The following is a 27785-nucleotide window of genomic DNA, read 5'->3' as shown; positions in this document are numbered from 1 at the left end:
TGATAATGAATGTTGCTTGTAGATGCAGTTCTATTAACCTCCCTGCTAGTGTAGCACCTGTTTTTTCTAGGCAGTGAGGTGGTTATGATATGAAGATTATGAGGTTGAAATGATAGTGGTCTCATTATACATTTTTTTCTTTACTTGCCCTGCTCTGAGTGCTTAAGGGTCAGCAGTCTATTTTACCTAAGCCCTTTGAGATATTTTATCCACAAAGCAGCAACAGTACCCTTGCCACCACCTCCAAGAGGCTTTCTTCTCTAAGAAGAGATTTTTGCAAAGAAGAGATTTAGGGAGCCCAGTCCACATGTGGCTTTTTACATTTTTATTTACTGAAAATGCTCTTTGAGGCAGTATGTTGGGAATTTTAGACAAATGAACCCATCTTACACTATAGCCAATTTTTTTCCTGTTTTTTTTTTGTTTTGTTTTTTGTTTTTTTAAGGAAATGACAGAGAAACAAGAAATGACAGCAGAGGAGAAGCAAACATTACTAAAGAGGAGATTGCTTGCAGAGAAACTTAAAGAAGAAGTTATTAATAAGTAATTTTAAAAACAATTTAGCAAAACAGAAGTTCAAATTTTAAAAATAAATTATTTAATCCTTAAATTGAGCCTGTTAGTTTCAAATACTTGTGTTTGTAAATGCAAATATAAGCTCATTCTTAATACTTTATTAAACTTTTGAGGTAAAGGGTGGTGGGGAAGACAGCTACTTGGGCTGAGAAAGGGTATAGAAACGCGATTGTGCATTTATTCATTCCAACTTGGTTACTATTGTTTATGCTAAGCACTGTGCTAGGTACCAAGGATACAGTTGTCAACTAGATCATCAGGGTCCCTGCCTTCATGGGGCTAGTGAAGAAGGCCCGAAGAGCCAAGTGTACAGAGGGAAAAATGCAGTATTATAAGCAGGGCTGGCCAAGCCTTCTTGAGAAAACCATACTTAAGCTGATTGGAAGGCTAGTTGCAGGGAGAAATGGGAAGGACCAACTCAGGTCCTACCACAGGAAAGGCAGCTAGTGAGGAGTGGGCAGTATGGTGTGTATACACAGAATCAGGGCAGAAGGCTGGCTATGAAATTGGAGATAGGCGGGGTACTGATTTGCAGGGCCCTGTAGGAAATGTGAGGATTTTAAATTTTATTATGGCAGTAGGAACTCACTGCAAAGTTTTAAAGCAGGGAAGTTACATTATCAAAACGTTCAGCTAAAAAAAAAATGTGTGGCTGCTATATGGAGATGGGGTGAGTTAGAGTTGTTGTGGGTATACCAAGTATAAGGAAATCCAACCAGAAGACGTTATCCCTGGGCAGAAGCAAACAGCAGTTGGAAAATGGATGAGGGATGTTAAAAATACTCAATTACTCTTTCTAGAAAGGCTACCATTAAAAAAGATAAAGGGAACAGTCAACTCCTGAGGGGAATGCAGCCATGGGTGTAGGCCTTTTTTATGTGAAATGGTCCTGGATGGTTTTCTGTGGTTGTTTGCTTACAGATCAGGAGAAAAGATCCCATGTCCAGAACCAGAATAGTAGGAGACCCTTCTTTCAGAAAACTTCCTGTATTGTGTCTTCCAGCAAGCACCCCTTTTCTAGTTATAGGTTGCTCCTGAGGTTTAATTTATAATTCCATTTTATCTCTCTAAATCTACAGTTACAAACTTTTAAAAAAGGGATACCAAAATTTGTTTAGCTCCAGTCTTCAACCTGCAGAGAAAAACCATCATTACTTTACATTTGTTACATTTTCATCACTTAGATGGACAAGAGGAAAAACTAGTGATTAAAACACAGAAATCTGTTTCATGTAACTTTTTATTAAAAATAGTTTTTATAGTGGATACATGTTTACAGATATAATTTTAAGAGAACCTCAGGCATACAAATGTGGGCTCTGGCTTGGTTCACTGAGTGATGATAGAGATATAAAAATCCTGATCTGCCTGAGGGTAGTCATTAAGACAGCAGCTAACATGTGGAAACTTAATAGTTATTCTTTCAAGGGATATTTTAAGCCCTGTTTTTATATCATTGTGGGTGAGCATATGTACCATGAAAACTGTTATCCTGTAAGTCAACAAAACACATTTCTGCGGTAAGAAAGGTTCCTAGATGATGATGATTTAAATGTTTGACTCCTGGCAATTCTTCAGAAAGGAAAATTAAACTCTTCATAAGGTATAAAGATAATACTTCCTACTGGAACTTTAAAATTACTTAATCAGGAAGAGTCAAGAGTAAATAGGGAAATGCTTTAGGCCTGGGCTTCTTAGATGACAAGAAGAAATTAAGAGCTAAGAAGAGTGAAAGGGGCTTCACAGACTTGCTTGAAAAAAACTGTATTCAGATGGTAACTTTACTGATCTTGGTTTAAATTAGGGTATCCTGAGGCACTTGCCTTATAAAGTGGGAGGTCTTTTTCATTATATGTACTTTTAATCAAAGAGGTGAGACTAGCCCCATGCTGTGATGTTTTGGTGTTGAGACTTCATTTGCCCAAGGCACACCTTCTGTAAGTACAATCAATAATTCTTAAAGTGCAGTCAACCTTCGTTTGCTTATTATTACTTCATTCAGACTGGTGTAGGACTTAGTGGTTTATAATAAATATCTATGGATAATTTATTGGCTTTTAAAAGATACTATAAAATGGAACAAATCTCAAAATGGAGATAACTTATATTTACAACAAACCAAACAAAAGCAACAATCATAGAATTACAGGGTCACATTTTAATTCCTGAATTTTACAGTTCAGCATTAATATCACCACATGTATACAAATGGTGTAAAACAAGTACAGTGGTATTTTTAATACAAAATAAACATCTGTTTTATGGAAAAACTATACTTCATATCTACACAGACAGCCCATCTTTTCCAAACAATAGCCAAAATTAAAATTAACTACAAAATCTCCAAAACAGGGGAAACTGCTTCAGTTTAAGCTATTCCAGGAAAAATGGACCCATAACACATTACAAGGGTGATCTGAAGACTGTAGCTGGGATTCCTGTTTTTTAGTTTTTTTTTTTTCCCAATGCATTAAATTGTAGTTTGGAGGATGTTTTTCTCACTTCAGCATGATCTCAGATCATAGATGAGCAAACAAACATTAAAAATATTTACAGTTAACTTGCTGTTCTAAAAATAAAACCTCTTAACTGTTTGCCTCAACTTATTTTAAATTCATTTACGTACATGGAATGTGCTTTTACTCTTTAAAAAAAGCAGCTTTCATATTACACCCTTGTTTGTTTATGGGAAAACTTCATGTGCTGCATACTGACTTTGATACTGAAGTAACTTCTTGGATCAAAATGGCCTCTAGATATTAAATGCCACTTAATTCAGCACTAGTCTTTGTATGTGAGTCTTTATAAATTATACTTTAAAACTTGCTTGCAGCTCTAGAGAGAGAGACAACTTTATGAACAAAGCAGAAAGTGACTTCAAAGTATCTTGCATAAAAGATTGTACGTACTACTGGGAGACACTTGGAAACATTCTGTTCAATCCACTCCCAAGTTTCTAGAGAAAATCATTTCAAAATACTAATGTACTGATTCTTGGCATCAGTTATCTCTAAGAGTGCTGTAAAGTTATATTAACAAGACTGTCCATTTTGAATCCAGCTTGTTTGTTTTCATCAAAATACATACTGAAAATTTCTGGTGTAGAAAACTCAACATGTACTGTAACACAGAGTGTACTTCCCTCTAACTACCTATTAGGCTGAATTTCTGTTAAATCTTCAAAAAATGGTCCCAAAAGCATAACTTCATTTTTACGATAGGTAAATTTGGTTTTCATAAAAAATTTTTTTAAAAAGAGGCAACTGATTAAAAGAACAACATGGCCAGCACCATTATACAAGTAATGTTATTGGGTTTGTAACTAAAGTTTTGTAATTGTTTCTAGATCAGATACCCCCCTGGAGCAACCCTGCATTTAATATTGTTTTATCAACCTTGTTCCCTCCCCCAAGCCATCCCCAAACCTGAGAGTCTCCTCATGAAGAAGCTATCTCCCAGGTTCTGGTTACTAACTTTTTTTTTTTTTTTTTTTTTTTGACAGCCTGAAAGGCAAACCCCTTAATTACTAGCAAGCAGTCAAGTTCCTGGGAAGCCTGGTTTTTTACAGAACTAAACTCTCCTAGCTGATATACTGAGTATCTTTTGCTACTCCTTGTATATTTATAAGTTCAAGTGAGAAAGCTTTCTGATTCAGATTTTCAGCTCATTGAACAGCTGCAGCATTTTAGTAAGACCACGCGTTGAGGGTCCTCACTAAATATTTTATGAGCCAAGACGAGGTCTTTTCCTGGGAGCTGTTTCTTCTTCTTCGTCTTCCTCTTCATCATCTGGATAATCCACTAAACCCACCAAACTTCCCTATTGAAGAAGAATAAGAATTTTTTAACATATGTAACTTCAGGGGAAAAAAAACTTACTAGTATCAATAGTCACTTTTAAAGACATCACAAATAACTTTTCTAAACTATCTAATCATATTTATCTCAGATACATTTGAATTTGATAAAGGAACTGCTTGAAAATTATGAACACTTGGTACCATTGGTGGCACTCTAAGTTACCTTCAACTTTTCTATTTAGCTCTTGGATTTTTAACAATACCTCACAATTTAATTCAATTCAGCAAAATTTCATTGTGGAAAAATGTATCTCCAAACAGCAGGACTCAAAAATCATCATGACACGGGGAGCTGGAAGGACTGTGGAAATGAACTAGTTCATTTCTCTATGTTTAAACTAGAAAGAGTAGTCAGTCAGCGACAAGAAGCCTCCTTTTGTCTCCATACTTCATGTATGTATTTCATTACTAAGTGCATACCATTGTTTTCATTATGCTTTTGATAATAATAAACAAATGAAATACTTCCTAAAACTAACAACTAAAAAATTTAGGGCTACCTCTCTAACTAAAAGAAAAGTTAAGGATGAGGTAATTCAGGTGTTCGGCCCTTTATGAGTCATGGACCCCTTTAAAAACCTATTAAGGCTCTGGATACTACCCAGGAAATTAAATGTCCTCAGGTTTGCACTCATTTTGAATCCATCCCATAAGTCATAAGTTTATACATATGACCCCACAGGTTAAGAGCGCTACTGTAAACACTGGATTTAGTTCAAACCCTTCAGACCTCAAGGGGAAAAACAAATACAACTGAAATAACTCATATTTCAAAGTTAAGTAGCTTCATATCTAAAGAATCCAGACATCTGGCAGTAACATTGGCCAATATATAACTGAACCACTGTAATATCAACAAAGGCCACTGAGCAACTAGAAACCATTATCAGAAAGTCTGGGAATTAAATCAAACTTATTTATACCACATATACTTATGTGAGAATCCTGCTTTCTCAGCTTAATAACACACAAATCTTAAGTTTGGTAAGAGGCAGTATGGCTAAATTGGTAAGAATGTATTGATTGTAGTCTGCCTAACTTCAAATTGCAATGCCACAATTTTTTAAGTGTATGACTGTGGGCTAGTGATTTAGTATCTCTATGCCTCATTTTCCTTATCTTAAAATTAGTATAATAGTACTTAGATCTCAGTGAACTATTTTGAAAATAAAATGAAAAGAAAACATAAAAAGCACCTGGCACAGTCCTTGGTATGTAGTTAGTGTTCAATAATTGCTATTAACTGCTACTACGATATCATCCTTATTCATTTGGTTTCTAAGCCAAACAAGTTAGATGGGAAGAGATAGAAGATGTAATTACCTTCTAAAAAGGCACCAGTCTGATATTCACAAAGATGACAAATTATCAAGGAAAGTTTTAATCATGTTTAGGATTACAAATTATATATCATAATGTACAAACATTTCAGTTTCCAATCGGTAACATTTCAAATGCCTTTTTACTTAAGATTAATAAATATTCTATCTGAAACACACAGCTACATAATTTATTATCAATTTTATCTCTATTATCTATACATATATGCCATAAACTATATGTTAAAACAATCATTTTTATTGAAAATAAAAATATAAAATGTGAAATATTTGAAAAGGCCTGTAATCCAGAGATGCACTCCGTAAAGAATCTGACAGATTCAAGACTTAATATACAAACATAAACATACTTGTTTTAAAATAAATATCAGATTGCAATTAGACCACTTATGCCAATTACCCTTGAGAAAAGTTTCCAATACGAAGGAAGGGATGAAAACGAATGATAACAATAACAAACACCTATGAATACACAATGACATTTTTTCTGAATCAAACAAACCAATGAACAAATTATGTTAGGAGACTATTAATATAATTAATCATATTAAAAAAATGTAAGAAGAGAGAATTCAAGAATTATCCTCTACTCAAAAAATAAAGGACAGAGGCGCCTGCATGGCTCAGTCAGTTAAGCATCTGCCTTCGGCTCAGGTCATGATCCCAGGGTCCTGGGATCGAGTCCTGCGTTGGGTTCCCTGCTCGGTGAGGAGTCTGCTTCTCTCTCTACCCTTCCACCCCTGCTTGTTCTCTCTCAAATAAATAAATAAAATCATGAAAAAAAAAAAAAGGACAGATCTTCCATAAACATGATTAATAAAACTTTTAAAAATCATCAGCAAGTGATGGTTTTTATATCTTTTTTTTTTTATTTTTTTTTTAAAGATTTTATTTATTTATTTTAGAGAGAGAATGAGATAGAGCATGAGAGGGAGGAGGGGCAGAGGGAGAAGCAGACTCCCTGCTGAGCAGGGAGCCCGATGCGGGACTCGATCCCGGGACTCCAGGATCATGACCTGAGCCGAAGGCAGTCGCTTAACCAACTGAGCCACCCAGGCGCCCTATATCTTATTTTTATAGCTTTAATTTCTTTATCTCACCTAACGACATTGGCTATGACCCCAGAACAATGGTTAAATAATAGCAATCATAGTGGTATCCTACCTTGTTCCCAACTTTCGTGGGAATGCTTCTAATATGTCCATAAGTATTAAGCTAGCTTTGGGTACTGGCCATATATACCATGTTAAGGAACTATCCACATATTTCCATTTTGCTGAGTAAATTCAATAACTAATCAAAACTGTAAATGCATATTCTATATAGAAATACACATGTATATGAAATATTTTGTGTAGAAAGTCACATACAATTGCTTTAACTACACAAAGCTGGAAACAACATTAAAATGCATCAAGAGTGTTAGTTATAAATTAAAGTGTATCATACTTTGGAATCCTATGGAGAAGTTCTTTTATGTTCTAATATGGAAAGCTCACCCAGATAAGTTTGTTAACTGAAAAAGCAAGATTCAGTGTTCTCTTCTGTTAATCTGTGGCAAAAGAAGTGCTTGTTTTAGCACCCACTAATGGTTTCTGATTATGATTTTGTAAGTATTTTTCTTTCCTTTTTTGGGTAAGTATACTTCTGTTAAGGAAAATGTGGTTTTTATAGCTCTATAAGTTAAAAAAAAAAAAATCTTTGTAATTTCATTAGTAGCTAATGTCTCACCAGCCTTGAAAAACTACCAAGTTTGCCAAGAATGCAATTTTTAAAAGCATATTAGAGCTTTAGAAGCCTTGCCAAGGAAAACAGACAAGTTCACACCTGATCTGTTTAAGAACCAATTAATTGGACTGTGGCACTCAACAGATAGTAAATTTCAAACTTTTGTCATAATCTAGAGTGATGAGCAATTTATTTTCCAAGAGCAATCACTGTTTTCTCCTTGTCCCCGCAAAAAGATGTAGTACAAGTGTATTCAGTAATCTGCTGTTAGTGTCAAGAAAGGTGAAAAATGTGTTAGTGCTTGAACCTGCTTTTGTTGTCCTAAGTAAAAAATTATCTGAAAGGATAATGAATTAAAAACTATAAGAAATAACCCAGAAAATAGAACAAGAAGAGTAAAAAAAAGAAGAGTAACAGGAGAGAAAAATTAGGAAAATTATAAGATCAATACAGAGGGCCCAACATCTGAACAATAAGTTACAGCAAAATAATATAAAATGTTTCCAAACTGAAGGACATGACTGTTCAGCTGCTCCCAAGAAAATAAAAATGCACACACAAAGAATCAGATAAGAATGTCTTTGGATTTCTTGGCAACAATAACTTTTAAAAGTTAAGTTTTAAAAGAAAATGATTTCCGATTTGGTTCTACATTCAGTTAAACTGGCAGTCAAGTAGGATGGAATCAACACAGTTTCATAGAGGCAGGGGCTCAAATTTTACCTCTCCTGGGATTCTTTTCTCAGAAAACAATTATTAGAGGATGTGCACCAAAATGGGAGGGAAAATCAAGAAAGAGTATAGAGACATAAGACCCAGAAGCAATACAAGAAAAAGAGAGGCAAAAGAAGTATTAGGATAATGGCCTCGGCAACCTCAAGCCAAGAGCTGTGCAGCAAGTCTAGAGAGCAACGGATCTAGGTCGGAACCAGACTGGAGACGTCAAGAGAATGTGGAAACTAAGCTGAATGGCACTGCAAGAATTAGTGAAAGGCACCTAACTATTGCAACAAATGAAAAAATGGTGGCAATTATTTACTCTAAAAAGAGAAAAGTTATTAAGAAACATATAGTATAGAAAAAAAGACCAAGAAAAAAGTTGTGAATAAAGAATATTTATATTGTCACTATAGCTATAAAATTATCAAAGGTTATTTTAAACAAAAATTGTGATACATAGAGAAGTAAGGGTGAGGATGTGGTAAGGAGTGTTCACATGTTAAATTCTTATCTACCATAACAAGAATAAATTAGGTCTAAACTTGATAGAACAATATGAAGTATTAACATATTATTTAGAAACGGAAGAAACAGGTACAAGAAGAGTTCTAACTATCTCTGTGGAGAAGAAAAAAGGACTGATTTTTCTCAACATTTTAATACTATTTTCACTTGAAAGTAAGCGCATGTATTGCTTTAAAAAAAGAAAAGCTAGTATATATTGAGAAGGTGCAAATAGTGTTCTAAGTTCTTTACATTTATTACATGATTTAATATTTATAAGCCTATAGAGTAGGTGCTATTTTATCCTTATTTAAAATGAAAAAAATAAGGTCCTGAGAGATACAATAACTTACTCAAAGTCAAATAGCCTAGGAAGAGGCAGAGCCAAGATCTGAACCTGAACAATTTAACTTCACAGCAAATATTCTTAATAGAGTGCCACAAATATTATACCAAATTCTCCTATCAAGAAGTGAAAATTAATTTTAAAATTTCTAATTAAAAAAGTTTCAAAAGCAGTAGAATCTCACTGAAAATGCTACTTCTGTGATCTTTAGTCAAGAGCCTACCTCAATACAATACTGAATAAAGACTACATTTTTGTAAAACAATAAACTCCAATTGTATTATGTGTTCAAACCAAGAAGCATCCCTTCAGATTAGGTTTTCTACTACTATGGCATTTGTCCTCTTGTCCTTCTACCCTTACATTAACAGTTGTCTTAGATTTATGCCTTTTTATTTTAAGCCACTCCTTTTTGGGGAAAAGGATGGTTACATATAATAACAATATAAATGAAAGAAAAAAGTTTTATATAAAATTTAAACTTGTTTAGGGGTGCCTGGGTGGCTCAGTCAGTTAAGTGTCTGCCTTTGGCTTAGGTCATGATCCCAGAGTCCTGGGATGAAGCCCTGTGTTGGGCTCCCTGCTCAGTGGGGAGCTTCTCCCTCTTCCTCTGCACCTCCCCCCACCTGCTCATGTTCTCTCTCAAAATCTTTAAAAAAAAATAAAATTTAAACTTGTTTATATAAAAAAGTAACCAAATGGAAAATACATTTGCTATGCAAATGACCAAAGGCTAATATCCTTATAACTAAAGATTCATTCATACTAAGAAAAATGTAACCCAATTTTAAAAAGGCAAGACTATGAAAAGACAACTTGCAGAAGAATTATTGAATACAAATTCAAAAGGCTAATATTCAACCTTGCTACTAACAAAGGACACACAACTGGGAATGAGATCTATACTGTCTCCACTACTTAATGGGCAAGGATTAAAAATAATTATAACAACACTGGCAAAGCTGCAGTGAGCCAAGCACACTCATACAATGCTTATGGTAATGTAAACTGGTAGAAACTTCCTGGAGGTATTTGACAATATGTATGAAAATATTCTTCTACTCATCAATTCAAAAAGGTAACTTAAAATGCAACACCACCAGTAGTCCTACTATCAATGAAACATTGGAATCAACGTATGTGCTCCAAAATATTACTGGGTAGGTTACTTACAAATACTATGATACAGCTAAATAAAATGAAATTCTGTAGTCATCAACAGTGTTTTAGTAACACAGAAAAATTCTTTTTAACAAATAAAAGCAGGATACAAAACTGTGTTTATACAAAGACCTCAATTACATGTCAGATAAACCCATACACCTAAAGAATCAATCAAAGGTTATTAGCAGTCATGTTCTCTGATGACATTGTGTACAACTTTCTTCTTTGAAATTATTATCCAAATTTTCTTTAGTAAACATGAAATAATTTTAAAGATGGAAAAAGCAAAGTTCGTGTATAGAATAATGTCACATACCTTGGTGGCTGCTACTGATGTGGCCAAGTTTGTAGTTTTGGAAGAGGATCCATTAGAACTTGCTGGTGGTGTCTGAGCCACTACAGATTTACTGTTTGTTCCATTAGCAGCACTGGCAGAGTGGGAGAAGGTAAATTTGAAGCCACTAGATGATGTCCTTTTGGGAAGGTTTTCCTTGTCTTCACTTTCTTTTGCTAAAGTGAAAGTAAAATTTTTAATCTTGTTCAGTAAATATTCCTAAAAGCAAAGCAAGTGAAAATAACACTGCCTTTGCTTCGTAAGAGCTAAGAGTAGAGCATGATGTGTACAGTGGTTAAGTCTTTAATTAGCTGGAATCTTAGACACCTCAGGATTAGAAAAGACCTTAAGAATCATATACCAAAATCAGTCATCCTACACTAGAATTCTACACTGTTGTTACCTAGGGCGTGTCAAGGATTCATTACCTGTCTGACTCTTCCATTGTCCCTCTGCAGCTTCCCTTCACTGAACTGAACCTATACTTCTATAGTCCTTGATAGACCTGATAATCTCTCCCATAAGTTAGTATTTCAAATGCCTAAAGACAATGACATGATCATGTCTATCAGTCTCTTACTTCCTGAATATTCCAGGTTCCTTTATCTGTTTCTCTTATGACTTAGGTACCTACTATCCTTTCATATCTGGTTGCTACTTTTTTGTATATGATTCTTAAGTGGATGCAGTACTTCAAGTATGGCCTCACTGCCCCTTTTCACAGGGCAGTGCCTGTAATGAATAAAGGTAGAAGAATTAGGCTACCAAAAGTTACCTATTCCTTAGAGGACATTTTGATGGGCTATTTGCTCTGCCAGGCTGAAGTAAATAAAACTTCAAGCATTAACAAGTACATAATGAGTGAGGCTAGGAACAAAAGTTGCAGGAAAAATGTAATAAATCAATGAAACACTACCTAAGGAGAAATACTTTTAGAAAATCTCATTCAAAATCACAAATGCTTTTGCCTTTCAGGAAATGCTTTTGCCTTTCAAAATGTAAATTTTTGGTAAACATTTATATGATATATGCAGGACAGTACTCCAATAATGGTGGTTTTTCAGGCCATAGAATTAAAGTGATTAATTCTTTTGAAAAATAAGATCTCAGTTTTTAAACAAGTTAAACATATTTGAAAGATGGGAAATGTTACTTCGCTTGATAGTGTATCTTTATGAAATTTTTATAATGATTTTAAAATTTCAAAGAGCAGGGGTACTTCTTTGAGCTTAGTTTCCTCACAGCTATAAAAGGCAGAGTGCTCTGGAAAGTTTCTATGGATCTATATGGTCTCTAGTATTATTGGAGATTTCAGTACAGAAATAAATCCAAGACTGTTCATAAAAGGCAATGTATGAGTAGACAGTGTAATTCTAAACAGCAAATGAAGAGCATCACAAAATGGCAAGTTTCAAGAAAAACAGTTTAAACACGAAAATAACTCCCAGGTTTGGAAAAAGATGTGGAAATTTTAAAAGGTCCTGATTCACTATAAAATTCATGTCTTTCATGCTTTATATACTATGACCAAACCTTCACAAGCAACTGATAATTTCTGTACCTAATAAATGATACATTATTAAAAAATTCAAAATTTTAATACCTTTTTTATTCTCCATAAATTTTTCGTAAGTATCTGGAAAATCATCTTCTGGCTTAGATTTTTCTACTGGTGCCACAACTGCTTTTCCTTCCTCCTCTTCATCTTCATTAAACCACATTTCTTCATCCTCCTCCAAGGCTTTTGCATCTCTGCGAAATCTGTTACTACGCAATATAGATGGTACACTGTAAGAAACATATCACAAACACTGAGTAATGATTTAAAGTTTGTGACCAGGTTAAATTTGAGAATAAATATGTATAACCAAGAGGAGCTAAAGTAATTTTAACTACGTATAATTTACATCATAATCACCTCAACAGTGATACAAGATGTAACCAGAGAACACTCCAAAATATTGCAAATTAAACTAAAAATTTATCTTGAGTTATGATATGGAGCAGTCATTTTTCACATAAAAGATTCTGGGTAGGGAAAAAAACCTACCCTTCTATACAACCCTGTACTCTAATGATGGTACCCAGAATACTCCTGGGTAAATTTCATATGTCAGATCCAAACAAAAAATTTTGGATGTAATTTTATAGATTATAAATGCAATATATTTAAACAATACCTGTTCAGTTTCTGATTTTGTCTGTCTTTTTCTTGCTCATATTTAGTCTTCAATCCTTTGAATGTCTGAACATATTCAATTGATTCAAGTGCTTTATAAAAGTTTTCAACTATATGTGCAGTAAGAGACTTGATATCTTCCTGTTTAAGGACAAAATTTACAATTCAAATATAATTCAATGACTGTTAGAAGAACTTTTTTATAGTTCCAAAGCTGATCAAAAAAGGTTTTTCAAAATCACATTACAAAAATAAATGTCCTAGTTTCTTTACACATGAGCCAGGCCTCCAGAGAAAACTTGGAATAAAAAAGGAGCCCTTTTGGGGGGCTACAAAACATTTGAAAGTAACTAGATTTAGTTTATGTCTTCTGTTTATTTTTTGCATCTACATAGCACTTTACAATTTAAAAAGCGCTTTGACATATAGTTTCACTTGATCCTCCTAACAAGTCTATGAAATAGGTTTTATTACCCCCATTTTACAGAAAAGGAATATTGAAGATCTGAGAGGTTGGATGACCTGATGAAGAGCACAGAGCTAGTTAGAAGGCAGATAGATGTTGAAATTACATTTTTAACAAATATTAGGTGCTACTTAATGACTCCTTATTTAACTGGTATCAAAATGGGATAAGCCTTACCTAAATAATAAACACAGACTCCATTGACTATATTACATATACAGATCTGATAAACTATTAACTTGAATTCCACCTATTTCCAGTCTTCCAATGGTATAATTTTTGTGAAACAAACTGACAGTAGTAACTTCTAAATTCTTTTAAATTCTAAATGAACCATTCTAAATAATCATTGCAAACGCTTGGGTGCGAAGTACGCTCATTATTAATAATAACTGAAGTTGTGATTCAGGAATTTAATATTAATAAGAAATATACATGCCACTTCTTTAAAAGATACACCATAATCTGCTTCTTTTGAGGATTTTAAGTCTTTAAACTAGTTTCTCTGGAAATCTCAATTAAATAATATGCAAAGAAGAAACATTAGAAACCCAGGTAAAACGGTTCTGTGCTGTATACTGAACAAATAGATGAGTTAAGTTTTGGAGCGCCTGGGTGACTCTTGGTTTTGGCTCAGGTCATGATCTTGGGGTCCTGAGATCAACAGCAGGGAGTCTGCTTGAGATTCTCTTGCTCTGCCCCTGCCCCCACTTGTATTCCCTCTCTCAAATAAATAAATCTTAAAAAAAAGAAAAAAAAAAAGATGAGTTAAGTTTTGGGATTCAATGTACATTTATCGACCACTCAAAATTATTTTCTGAAAAACAAATTCAATCATAGGAATGGGGTTATGAACCCTACAACTCATTTTATCAGTTTCTCACCAAAAATTTTAAGGAAAAAAAAACAGAAAAGTCAATCTCTGGTTCATTAGAACACTGCATTGTGAAACAGGGTTCAGATACCTGGTAAGGTAGTTAACTATGTTCCCTCTTTTCTAAGGCTAAAGACAATACTTCTATTCTTTTCATCCTTTTGAAAGCCATACTCTTGCCAAGTGAGTACTACTAGAAAAGTAATCCAGTCAGCCAAATAATCTTTACATGAGAACAGCATGTCATGAGCAGAAATCTGATTTTTAACAGCCAAAACCAGAGAATGAATTTCTAGCTTTACTCTCCTTTTTTTCAAATTCTAACCATGTAGCCATTTCCCCTGGTGGAATGATTTTAGTGTGTGGGAGAGGGTAAATTTATTGTACTGGTTCTGCAGTTACCTATCTTAACCGTGTTGTTCACATAGAGTTCTCTCCAGATCTTTATTTTTTTTAAAGATTTTTTTTTAAATTTATTTATTTGAGAGAGAATGAGAGACAGAGAGCACGAGAGGGAAAAGGATCAGAGGGAGAAGCAGACCCCCTGCTGAGCAGGGAGCCCGATGTGGAACTCGATCCCGGGACTCCAGGATCATGACCTGAGCTGAAGGCAGTCGCCCAACCGAGCCACCCAGGCGCCCTCTCCAGATCTTTTTATGACAGATCTTCTGTTGCCCAAAACTGAGCTACGACCTATCTTCAAGCTCTGACTGTGCTCCTAACCAAATGGACGCTCTAGAATAAATCACTTACTTTGGGTGTCTGAAGCCCCTCATCTATAAAATAAGGCAGCTGGAGTGGTCCGCCTAATTTCCTGGTCTCTTCAACTTAAAATTCCATGATAATAGCCTACCTTTTATACATCTTCTATTCAGTTTACCAAAGTAATTATTTTCAACCTTCCTACTTATCACTACCCCTACAAAGATCATAGATATCTCAAGAATGGCATATACTTGACCAAAATGTCTACATATGCCAAATACAATCCTGAAACATCTGGCCAATAAAAATGGAACTGAGAATAATATAGAGTAAACATGGGTTAAAACACTATGCTAAATTTCACAATTTAAAATATTAACATCACTAAACATATAATTATTTTATTTTACTAAGAATCCTTTAGCATAAACTTACCACTCTTATAAATTCAAATAACTCAATAACAGCTGAATTCAACAGATTGTACCGAGTTCCATTATCCAGAAGAGCATTTATAACTGGCTCAAAAAGATTTCCCTTCGTAATGTAACGATTATAAAATTCATCTTTAAGGCCAATTATCCGCCTCATAAAACGAAGAGCACCTAATTAAAAATAATACAGGGAACAAATCAATAATCTCATTAATAACAATTATTATACAGGTATTTTTACATAAAGCAATGTATATATTCTAAAATAAAAACTGTGCACTAAAAATAATTGGGTTTTGAGGAAAAACAGAGTTAGGGAAAGACCACTCAAATTTGTGTAACTCATGTAGACAGAGCTAGCAAAAAACCCCCAATAACTGGTACTTGGGAGATGAAGTACCCAGGCAGGTAGCTCCATGGTGTAAAGATTAAAACCCCCCACAGAAACCAGCGAGTGCCAATGCTGGCAGTACTCAGAGCAGCGCAGGCAGACATGCAGACGTGGTGATGGCAACTCAGAACCAGTGCAGGGCTGTCTGTCGTGAAGGTGGGCACAGGAGTGCTGCAACCTGCCCAAGGCTGCCTCCCCTCTCTGTGGGGAGAGCTCTGGAGGGAGGTACTTCTTTTTGATTTTCTGAAAATAAAGCCAAAGGGGTTCCTGCTGCCAGCTTAACAGGAGAGCTGAAGGTCTTTTACTTTTTCAAGGCTATAGTTCCACTCCCACTATTTCAGGTCTCTTTGCCTTGGAAAAATCATCTGTGAACCGACACTACCTATATAACATATACATTTTAACCCTATACGTCTTAGTCCTTTTTTACCAATTGCTTATGAGCTCTTTTGCCTTTGGTAAACATGAACTGTGGCAGATCAGACTGTATTTGTAAAAGAACAATAGAGTAACAAGCAGTATAATGTGGCTTTTCATATTTTAAATACTGAAAAGAAATGTCTCCCATTTCAACCCGCTATTCAGAGGCAAGTCATTAAAAGAAGTTGTGCCTGTCAAAAGAGGTTCCAAATATTATCTGAGAATAAAACTGAAATAGGCCACATAAGGTATAAATGTATGATAGCTGTAACACTAAACAAGTGTGAAGAAAAAAACCAAAAACAAGTGTGAAGAGAACTGCTAGACTTACAACATCACCTCTTTTTGTGGCAGGACAAGAAACAGTTATTTAAGATTAAAAAGACTGAGTATGTGCGCAAGTAGGTACTCTAATACACTGCTGGTGAATGGGTGAATGATATGATATAGTTACAACTGCACTACTTAAAATGATGGAAATCTTGAAGCAATGTAAACATTTAAATACTAGAGATTTGTTCAATTATGATATATCCACACAAACAGGACTACTCTGCAGTCATCCAAAAGAACTATTTACAGAAAGCCAGATAGGAATACCTATCATGAGAACATCAATCCTTCCAAAATTAATATAAAAATCTAACATAGTCTGGTCATGATGAACTGGATAAAATTGTTTTTAAGTTATTATAGAAGAATAAATGTCCAAGAACCAAGAAAATTATGAAAAGGAAAAGCGAGCAGGGACTTAGCAGATATTAAACTTTACAAGAGAGAGGCTATAGTGGCCTAAGAATAAAGTTTCCTATTTATCTCATCTAATAAAACAATAGATTAGAAATAGAAATAATAGTTCAGAAACAAGACACAAGATATATATGTCAATTTACTATATAACCAGAGAAATTTTAATTCAGTAAGAAAAATATAGTTTATTTAACAAGGGGATTGGTACAACTTGCTCTCCATCTGGAAGAAAACAAAGCAAGACCCTCCAAATCACATATAAAAACAAACTTCAAATGTATTACATATATAAGTAAAAAATGAAATAATAAAAATATTAGAAGTAAATTGAGGAGAGTATTTTATTTGTATAATCTTAGGACATAGGAGATGTTCCTAAGCAAGACAAAAACCCCAAAACTCATAAAAGGAAAAGAGACATACTTTTCATCATAGAGAATCTTAAAACTGTTATATATTTAAAAAATACTATAAAGGCAAATGCAAAAGACAAATGAGACTGTGACATTTTTTCCCAAAAATGTGATAAATTAATATCTCTAATATAAAAAGAGCTCTAAGAAAAAGGTAATAGGCAATTCACAACAGATAAAATTCAAAAGCCCTAAAACAGGAAAATATACTGCCAAGGAAAATGTAAATTAAAACATAAATGGAATACCACATTTTCCATCATCCTCTTCATAACATTTTAGGAATCAGTAACACAGTGCTGCAAGAGTGTCAAGTGCTTCAATCTTTTGGGAAAGTAATCTGGAGGCTGTATGTGAAACTCAAATTTAAAAGGATACATTAAAACTATATAAACATTTTGTCCTGGCATTATCATTATTGGGAATCCATACTATGGAAATAAAGAAACCAGCACTTAAAAGATTTATATACTAAACTATTTACTACAGTGTTATTTGGAGGGGCAAAATACCCGAACAATCCATTATCTGTGCACTACAGAACAGCAGAATAAATTGTGGAAGAGCCACTCCATCAAGTGTGACTCAGCTACATTTAGTAAAAAAATTTAGTTGAGACCATATTCGATCACCTAGAGTAGTAATACTAAAAAGCTGAGAAATATGTTAATATGATCCTGTTTTTATAAAAATAAAAAAAACCCTGTAAAGTGTGTGAATTTTTATATAAATTTGTACAGCTGTGGAAAAAGGAATAGGAAAAATTGTGCACGGAGTTAATGGTAGCTACTTTTAAGGCCTTAAAAATAAAAGAAGGAGTTGGGAGATTAATCTTTTCTCTATATGTTAAATGTTTCAATTTTAACCGTAATTTTTATGCTCAGAAAAAACACACAAAGCTCTTTTTATTTGGAGGGTGAAGGAAGTTACTTTATCTCTATTTGCAGGTAAAATTATGAAGAGGAAAGGAAACTTAACAGTTTGCCAAAAATCAACACTGACGCAACTACTGGCATTTAAGTTTGATCATTGTTGGTCCAAGTGGTATACTGAGGGGGACTACTCATAAGTTATTTTACAAGTTCAATAAATAACCCAAATTACACAAAAACGTTTGAAGGCCCATATCTCAAAGGTATAAAAAAAGTCACTATAAATGACAGTTTGATGAAGCAGATGTGAAAGACAGCAGGACTTGTTCTATTAGTGAAATGTCGTCATCGTACGTGGTATTTTATCACAACAGTTAAACTAATTCAATCTAAATGTGAGTAATATGTGGGTGGGAAGCACCATGACCTATTCCTCTTGCCCTTTAAATAAAAGAAAACAAAAGATTAGTACTTCTCATAATCATCTCTTTGATGGCATATATACTGCTAAAAAATAAATCAATTCACATGAGTAACTTCAGGTTTTATCTCTATCGACTGTTCCTTAAAATACTTTACAAGAATGTTCTTTTTAAATTGTTACTTACACAAGGCCAGGAAAGTGTGCTTTGAATTCATCAGGACCAAGACTCTTCTTAGCAAGTCCTTGTTCATAATATAGTTTTTTATGTGATATGTGTGATGTTCCACACAAAATGTGAGTAGTTCTAAAATTAAGGCAAGCAGCTGTGCTGTTTGATAATTATCTACAAAAAAAGTCATCACATGAAAATATTGTAATTCACCTAAATAAAGAGAATAAATTTTATGTCCCATATTTTAGAGCAAAAGTAAAATTGTATTTCTTCCTCATTTTATATCAATTAAAGCTACAGATTTTTACTTTTTCATTAGTAGACTCTGCAATACTATTCAGTTTTATTGATTAAATGGATACTTTCTAAGGCTCTTGTATAAAATATTAGTGTTAAGAGGGAAAAAAGCCTAAATAAAAATCTACAAACATGGTAAGAAAACCCTCATTGCACTGAGATCTTCTTAGTAATATTTCCTTAGTATGTGCTGCTTTCATTATTAATATCAATGAACCTATTAAAGGGTCCACAGTAAACAGTAAATACCTCAAGCATTTTGCCTAACATTGTACAACAAAATTTCCCAAGAAAAATTAATATGCTTTCTTTAAAGACATCTTTAAAGGAAAGGACATTTTTGGCTATTTGAATATAAAGTGAAAAATATTACATTGAGATTTTTTACCAATAACCTTTTTAACATCAAAGTGTAATACCCATGAAAGGCCTACTAAAATAAACTACCTTTTCTTCCCTCAAGAGGCCTTGGTGTATACATTAATGAAATGACTTCAAATTGGTTCCTGAACATCAAAATTCAATGTATGTCAAAGGGCTTCTGTCAATAATTACTGACATCTATTAAAAGTTTTAGGCAAGAAATATTAAACTGTGAGGAAATTTTGGAATCATAGCTTTACAGAATAAATCTAGTCCAACTATTTTATTTTTCAAGAAGATTACACACACGACTATTTTGTGGAACTCTGATGCTATCGGGAATAAATCAACATTCTTTTGATAACAGAAAAGCCATGAAAAATACAAAATATAGTTCTGGTATTTATTTGAACTAGTCCCTCACCATTAAAAAAAATAAACTCTCTTAATCCCTCAGTTCCCTAATTTTATTCACAAAAGATTTTGTAACAATGATCTACAGTCTTAATTAAATGTCTTGTTTTCACTTTCTCAAATTAGGACATGAAACTAATCATTATATCTCTAACTAATCCAATCTCTGAATGTCAGTCTCCTCATTTGAAACTGGCTCTCCTAGACCATTGATGAACCTGGTAGAAAAGACAGGATGCTAGGTGCACAGAGCATATTTTCTATATTCCCAGGCCCATACCTGGTATGCATGTTCCAAGTAGAAGCAACAGTGCTTACACTCAGATTCATAAATAATACCTAAGCATAATGCTGTCACGAACACTAAGGCCTTAGTTACTAGGTTTCAAAAATAATGAACTAAAATCCTCAACTTTCAGATGTCTTTTCAAAAAAAAAATCAGAAAACTAGCTCTAAATTTACAGTAAAAAACAAAAACAAAATTCCAACCAGTTTTCCATTTTTTATATTAGAGAAAATGAAATGTTTTTCTTTACAACAGAGGAAAAAGGTAAATTTAAAAAAAAAAATGCCTTTCCTAGCCTTGTATAAATAAATGCATTATACTCTGAGCAAAAAAAGCTTACAGTTTATATTAGTTCATAAAATAAAAATTTATACTTACCAGGGCAAATCGTGCTGTTTTTGTTAGATCCAACTATATTATCTAATAAAAAAAAGTTAAAGTCAGTTACTTCAGTAATAATTATTTAACATTTTCCTAGTCCTTTACAACATACAAAGGATGTCTTTGGTCGTAATCTCATTTTACCTGCATAATAACCGTTAAGAATTAGTTGTGAGGGGGGTGAAGGAATGAGCAAAATGGATGAAGGGAGACACAGGATTCCAGTTATGGAATGTATGGTCACAGGGATAAAAGGTACAGCATAGGGCATATAGTCAGTGGTACTGTAACAGCATTATAGGGTGACAGATGGTAGCGACACTTGTGGTGAGCAGAGCTTAATGTATAGACTTGTCGAACTACTATGCTGTCCACTGAAGTTAGCATTGTGTGTCAACTAAACTTCAATTAAAAAAATAGTTGTTTCAGTCAAATATTATACCTGTATCTGCAGTCCTTTACAGAATTCGGTGCAGATGAGGAATTGTTAAAAGACAATAAATATTGTGATAAAAAAGTGAGGTTACAACCAGAGAAGGCACATTTTCTTTTATTTCTTAGTCATCCCCCAACAATTAGGATATGTCTCTCTCTATATAGGAATTTCTTAAACTCCAGAATAACATGTTAACAATGATAATTTATGCCTTGAAGTTTTAAAAAAATAAGTAGGACATTGTAAGTTCTGAATTTTAGGCACATATTTCAGAGCACATTTGCATAGGGGAAAATACAAATGTCTATTGCAGCATTGTGTGTAATAGCAAAAACTAGAAACTTAAATGTACATTAGAAGCAGGATGGCTAAATTATAACATACTCATAGAGAATATTATGCAAGATTTAAAAATAAATAAGAACTCCAGGTATCAATATGGATAGATTTTAAAAACGCATTGAGTAAGGGCAAAAAAAAATGCAGAATAATGTGTACAACAGAAATCAATTCATATCAAGCTTGGAAATATGAAAAATAATACATTACACTTGTCATAATAATATAAATAGACATGGGGTGATAAACTTCAAATTCAGCATTCCTTGAGAGATGGGGGTGAAGTGAGAATGTGAAGTGGTGCACAGGAAACTAACAATATCTGTATTTTCTTTTCAAAAATATTTGAAAAAAAGATAGGGCAAGTTAGTTTTGATAAAGTCAACAGGAAATATATGGGTGTCTGTTATACAATTATCTAAATATTTCTGTACGCTGAAAGTGTTTTATTTTAAAATAAAGATTAAAAATGCATTTATTTTAATTTATACAAATGAAACCATTCTGTATGAAAACATTCTGCCAAATGCTTTTTTACCCAACTTTATATTTTCAAGAACTAGTTAGTTGACAGATTAAAATTCAGTTGTTTTAACTGCTATATAGTATTCCATTGTATGAATATATCACGTGTTCTTTATTTTCTTATACATTCTTGTACCTGTCATGCATATGCATAAATGTCCCCTAGGATATGCTCGGAAATTGAATTGATGGTATTATGTAAGGTGTGCCCATTTTTACAACTTAATTAGTTTAGTAAGCATTCTCTTTGACTCCTTTTTAAAATGACTCATCAGATTAACCAACACTCTCAGAGATAAAATCCCCCCATCCTGCCCATTTCTCATTTCACCAGTTGAGTTGTATGCTTAACAAAAAGTCCTTTGTTTACACTAATTATTTTTGGCAGTATGATTACATACTTTAAACATCACAGACTGATGAAATATCATAAAAATGTAGTTATCTATGGCTAAGTTGAATACAGTCTAGAAAATCAGTAAAACCAGAAGCTGGAGCTGATGAATTATGACTGTAGTTTATGCATGAAAGATGACATGGAAATACAATAAAAAAATACATTAAAGAAAAAAAAAAAGGCTTGCCCTTATAAAAAATATCAGCAAATGAGTCAGCATTTAGAATGTTTAGAGAGTTTATTTTTTTAAACTGTTCTCTGTTTTAACCAACTTTTTTGATTAACCCATCAACTTCTGATCCTTATGTTGTGAAATTAAAGAGCTTGTACTATATTGCCAAATTATTCTCCAAAATGATGGTTCCCTTGGATTTTCTAATGTAGGTAATATACCCCTCTGGTAATTAACAGCTTTGAGAATAATCCCCTTCTGTTAAAGTGTTTATATTTCTCTTCTTCAAGGTGTAATACTTTTTGCTACATTTTCTGTATCATTCTCTAACACAGTCCCTCTGAAAAAAGGGAAATCATGATTTTATACCGCAGTTTAAATTTTTCAGTAGTAATTTCCCTGTCAAATAAAGCACTGAGTAGAGAGCCTATTATACTACTTATTTCACTCTTTAAAAATGGAAATCATAAGCAGATAAGTAAGACACCCTACCCTTTTCACACTTGTCTTCTGAAGTATTGGTCAAAAGCGGTGCTGTGAGAACATGCATACAATGGTTGTAGAAGAAATTTAGAAATTCACTTTTTTCAGTTTTCTGAAACATACAGAATTAAAAAAATATTTTATTATCTTTTAATTAATAAAATATCTTTAAGAATTAATGCAGGTCATATACAACAGATACTTCAAGATATCATGAAAGCACCAAAAAACTAGTTATATTCACCTTAATCGTATTTCTGCAGAACTGAAAAATCAAGTCTATTTCATATTACTAAATTAAAATGAAAACAAGTATAAAACATTTTTCTGAAGAAAATTATTCAGAAGAACTTTTTTTCTAATATGCTTGTGACCTGAAATGCAATGAAGAATCTATCAAGCAATGTGAGAGGAGCAACTTAACTGCTGAAAATCTGAAAGTTCATATCCACACATATTCAAATCTGAAACTCCATTCATAGCATAGTCAAATATGAAAAAACACCAAAATGATTTATCAAGTCATCTGAAACAGGATAGAATTTAGATCTATTTTTTAAATTTTAAAAATTTATTATTTGGAAATTTGGAAAACAGTCCCTTTTTTTGGCCACTATTTTTTATACAATGGTCTCGAAAAAACAAGTAATGATTTAAAAACAACATACATATTCTTCTTTAAATATGAGAGAGTTTATAAAGAAAAAGTATCCCAGCATTTTGAGACAACAATTATTAATATTTTGGAATACTTCTATAAGTCTTTCTGAATGACTTCTCCTACTATGCAGTTGAGATCATTCAGTACGTATTAATGTTTTTCATTATGATTAAAGAACATGTAACTTTATAAAATTTACCATCTTAGCCATTTTTACTGTTTACATTTCAGCAGTGTTACATATATGCATCCTGTTGTGTATTAATTTTTAAGAAGTTAACAGAATGAGGCCAAGGGCCATAAATAGAAATGCTAACACTTTTTACTAAGATTTTCGCAGATTACAATCTTGTATTTTGCCACAAATAAACTGCTACAGGAACACCACAGCTACTTGGATACGAAGTGTACAAATACTCAAGTATTTATTATTTTAAAAAATTGTACAAATTTACGGGGCGCCTGGGTGGCTCAGTCATTAAGTGTCTGCCTTCAGCTCAGGTCATGATCCCAGGGTCCTGGGATCGAGCTCCGCATTGGGCTCCCTGCTCAGTGGGAAGCCTGCTTCTCCCTCTCCCACTCCCCCTGCTTGTGTTCCCTCTCTCGCTGTGTCTCTCTCTGTCAAATAAATAAATATAATCTTTAAAATAAATAAATAAATAATTGTACAAATTTAAAAAGATTTTATATTTACATATAATTTATATATTTATACATAATTTATTATATATTAAATCCTCTAAAACTGACTAGACCAAAACATTTATATCTCAGAATAATTTCTTACATTAGTTGTAGCCAGCATGTTCTCTGGATCAATTAGAGTACGAAGAAGTCCCATTAACTGAACAGCACCTCCTAGCTCAGGATCAGTATCACAGATCATTTGTTCAATCACTACATTAATGAGAAGGATATCCTGAAAGAAAATGCATTTCCATTAGAACTGGTTTGGATATAAGACAAATATACCAGCTGAAAGAACAAAATCAGAACCAAAGAATAAATGAACTTAGTTAAACTTTCATGTTTCTAGTATTTTTCAAAGTTCTATAAACACACTAGAGTGAAAAAGCCCACTAAAAAAAGCAGAGCACCCTACAGCTGCAACATTAATGTAGGGAAGTGGAAAACAAAATCATTTACCAGTGATTCTTGTTCACCGGAGATTCTAACAGATTCTCATTCTAGGTTTCAGCCTCAGGTAAGAATTTAGAAGTTGACTGAATAAGGAAGATCACACATCATCTGACCCTAAAACACAGATTATCTGAGCTTCAAATGAGAAAATCCTTTCTAGCAAAAAAGTGAGAAAACCCAGTATACAACTCTCCACAGGAGGCAAGTGGGTGCACACCGTGTTACATAATAATCTAATGCCACAGAGATTTGCATTAGGTTGCATGCTTTTGGGTCTTAACTAAGAAACTACAAAGCAGCTTGCAGATAAAAAATTTGCCTTTTGCCTGTATTTTTAAGAAATCTTGGAAACTGAAGTACAGTACAAAGTGATTGCTCATGTCAAAGAAAAAAGTTTTGACATCAACTCTGGTGATTTGAGAATATGTTTATTGTTGGGGGAAGGAAGGTAGTAACTGAAGGAGATGAAATAAGGGAACTGCATGGAATGAAGATAAATTTCTTAAATTGGGAGAATTCTGTAAAGTAATAAAAATAAATCTTCAGTAATAAAGCACTTAAAAAAAAGATTTTATTTACTTATTTGTCAGAGAGAGAGAGAGAAAGTGTGCACTTGCACGAGCAGGGGGAGCAGACTCCCCGTTAAGCAGGGAGCCTGAGGAGGTATTAGATCCCAGGACCCAGGGATCATGACCTGAGCAGAAGGCAGACAGAACCGACTAAGCCACCCAGGTGCCCCCAATATAAAGCACTTTTTGTTATTATTTTGTTGTGCTAGCCCCTCTAAACTTAACATACTGTGGTTTTCAAAAATATTTCCCTGTAAAGTTGTGTTCTTCAATTCCATTAAGAACCAACAAAAGTTGGGCGCCTGGGTGGCTCAGTTGGTTAAGCGACTGCCTTCGGCTCAGGTCATGATCCTGGAGTCCCGGGATCGAGTCCCGCATCGGGCTCCCTGCTCGGCGGGGAGTCTGCTTCTCCCTCTGACCCTCCCCCCTCTCATGCTCTCTCTCTCTATCTCATTCTCTCTCTCAGATAAATAAATAAAATCTTTAAAAAAAAAAAAAAAAAAAAGAACCAACAAAAGCATGTCACAGTGACTTAGCTGCTTAAAATTAGAACCCTCACCCCTACCATGTTTCAAAATTTGAACACCAATGAATCAATTCTGTCATGGCATTAGAATAAAATCTCTTCAAAGAGGAATTACGAATTATGAAATAAAATTCACAGAGCTAATTAATAAATCCAGACCCAAGCCTCATTTCAATTAGAAGAAAAAGGTAGATTCCACATTAATCTGCTGCTCTTTTTTATTCTGGCATGATCAGCAAAGCTTAACTCATGTAAAATATTAAGATATTACAAAAAGGTGTTAGCCAATAAACTTTCTTCAGATCAGTGCTATGGCATTTACTTTACATTTATGTCAACGTGTACTACTTACATTCTACCAGTTAATTAGGGCCTCAGATAATTTGCTGAATTATATATAATCATCTTTCATAAGTTCATTCATTTAAAACTAGGCACAAAAAAAAATAAATGATGAATTTAGGTTACATCTAAATAAAATCAGAGTGGCAAGAAATACTTAAGGTATAGCTCATACACTGAAATGTCATTTCAATATAGTCTTCAAACTTTTTGCTCTGGTCTTCTCTTAAAGGCAGTTTCTCATAAACCCTGCTTCCATCAGTATCAATGCCAAACTCAGTCCCATAATTTAGTGACTTGTGGAACTGAAAAAAGCTGATTTATATACTTCATGGTGAAAGAGGTAAGAAAAGAACTGCCTTTCTCAAAGGCCTGTAAGACTTCCCTGCCAGAGAGAGGTATATGCACCATTGAATGCTATTCTTTAGAACATTTTAAGATTCCCCAGGCTTCAGATAAGAAGGGCACAGAGGTCAGTAGATAAATTGATATCTCTAGGTTCAAAGATTATGCTTGAACACGGGGCACCTGGATGGCTCAGTCAGTTGAACATCCGACTCTTGGTTTCGGCTCAGGTCATGATTTCAGGGTTGTGAGACTGAGCCCCCCAGTTGGGCTCTGCGCTCAGTGGGGAGTCTGCTTGATTCTCTCCCTCTCCTTTGGCCCCTCCCACAGCTCGGGCATGTGCTCTAATAAGTAAATAAATCTTAAAAAAAAAAAGATTATGCTTGGGTAAGATCTTTAAAATCCTTAAGAAGCAAATAGTTTGGAAGCCTACTAAACAGTTGAGGAAGCTTAATTGTCAAGAAAGTTTTAAAATAAACAAAGGTCCATGACTGTTCAATCTTTAAGACCACCAATGGGCCAGAGAACTCACACCAACAGAAAGGAGACTATGAAGATTATATAGAGCCTTGGAGGAAAGGGTTCTTCTATTGCCCAACTCAGATGTGGCCACAGCTGATAATATCCTGAGGGAAGAAAGGCTTTGGAAAAAAATAGGCAAGGGGGAATTCTTTAGAGACAGCTGGTTTCGTTAATCAAGGACCTCTCGGGACAAAGAGTCCAAGCTACTGCTATTCAACAAATATTTGATGAAACAGTGCATCATAGTTACGAATGAATGATTGCTATATGTATGCTCTCCCTTTTCCCAAACAAAAGCAGTTTCGTTGTGATGTTGGGGGCAGATAAATTATCTTTTTATTTATAGGTCACTGAAACACTAGGAGTCTTATCTGGACTTGAAAAGGACTATCTAATACTCAAATATTCTGGATGTGGCACTGGATACAAAAGTGAATGGAAACTTGATTTATCTCCCATGAGGGAAAGGTGAGTGAGCAAAGAAAAATATGTATGAAAGTTAGGTAGCTAGAGAGGGGGACTGTGTGCCTGATACTACAAGATGCCAACTTAGTTTCTATTTTCTTTGTTTTGCTAGCAGAGCCCAAATTTTGTTCAGAGGCAATGTACTCAGCTAAAACACAATTTCCCAGCATCCTTCACTGCTAAGGGTAACCTACTTCTGGCCAAAGAAATCCAAGTAGAAATTGCTAAGGGGAACCTCCAGGAAAGTGCTTTAAAATAAAATACAAAGCTTTCTAGCCTTCTCCATTATTTTGCTGCCTTTCTTATTCCTGGAGGTGGAAGAGCAATCTTGCAACCTCAAAGTAACAGGCATTAAAACCAGAAAATGAGGATGACTGACTCAAAAGATGAAAGTCTTTTAGCATCATGAGCTGTATAGTTAAGGACATCATGGAGCTGCTTCATGACTTG

General features: G+C 34.0%; 2 protein-coding genes across 5 annotated transcripts in view; one reads left to right on the top strand and one right to left on the bottom strand.

The window, feature by feature from the left end:
* Nucleotides 1–662, top strand: part of CFAP36 (cilia and flagella associated protein 36) — a 29069-nt gene extending 28407 nt beyond the window's left edge. The window contains exon 10 of the mRNA XM_021701182.1: nt 446–662. Within this exon, the coding sequence (XP_021556857.1) occupies nt 446–547 (102 nt within the window). The 3' untranslated portion in view covers nt 548–662. The remainder of the gene's footprint in view (nt 1–445) is intronic.
* Nucleotides 663–1796: 1134 nt separating this feature from the next.
* Nucleotides 1797–27785, bottom strand: part of PPP4R3B (protein phosphatase 4 regulatory subunit 3B) — a 65531-nt gene continuing 39542 nt past the window's right edge. The window contains exons 8-18 of one of the 4 annotated variants that reach the window (XM_044918996.1): nt 24214–24345; nt 22775–22877; nt 21623–21646; nt 21464–21510; nt 20411–20471; nt 18684–18842; nt 15231–15400; nt 12752–12891; nt 12175–12359; nt 10554–10747; nt 1844–4395 (exon numbers count right to left, since the gene is read on the bottom strand). In XM_044918996.1, the coding sequence (XP_044774931.1) occupies nt 4300–4395; nt 10554–10747; nt 12175–12359; nt 12752–12891; nt 15231–15400; nt 18684–18842; nt 20411–20471; nt 21464–21510; nt 21623–21646; nt 22775–22877; nt 24214–24345 (1311 nt within the window). In that variant the 3' untranslated portion in view covers nt 1844–4299. Of the gene's footprint in view, nt 4396–10553; nt 10748–12174; nt 12360–12751; nt 12892–15230; nt 15401–18683; nt 18843–20410; nt 20472–21463; nt 21511–21622; nt 21647–22774; nt 22878–24213; nt 24346–27785 lie in introns of all 4 variants that reach the window. The other 3 variants (XM_021701294.2, XM_021701295.2, XM_044918997.1) reach the window with 3 other exon arrangements.

Source organism: Neomonachus schauinslandi, chromosome 10 (assembly GCF_002201575.2).
Source record: "Neomonachus schauinslandi chromosome 10, ASM220157v2, whole genome shotgun sequence".
NCBI lineage: Eukaryota > Metazoa > Chordata > Mammalia > Carnivora > Phocidae > Neomonachus > Neomonachus schauinslandi.
Note: the sequence above shows the minus strand (reverse complement) of the source record. Positions and strands in the feature narration are given on the sequence as shown.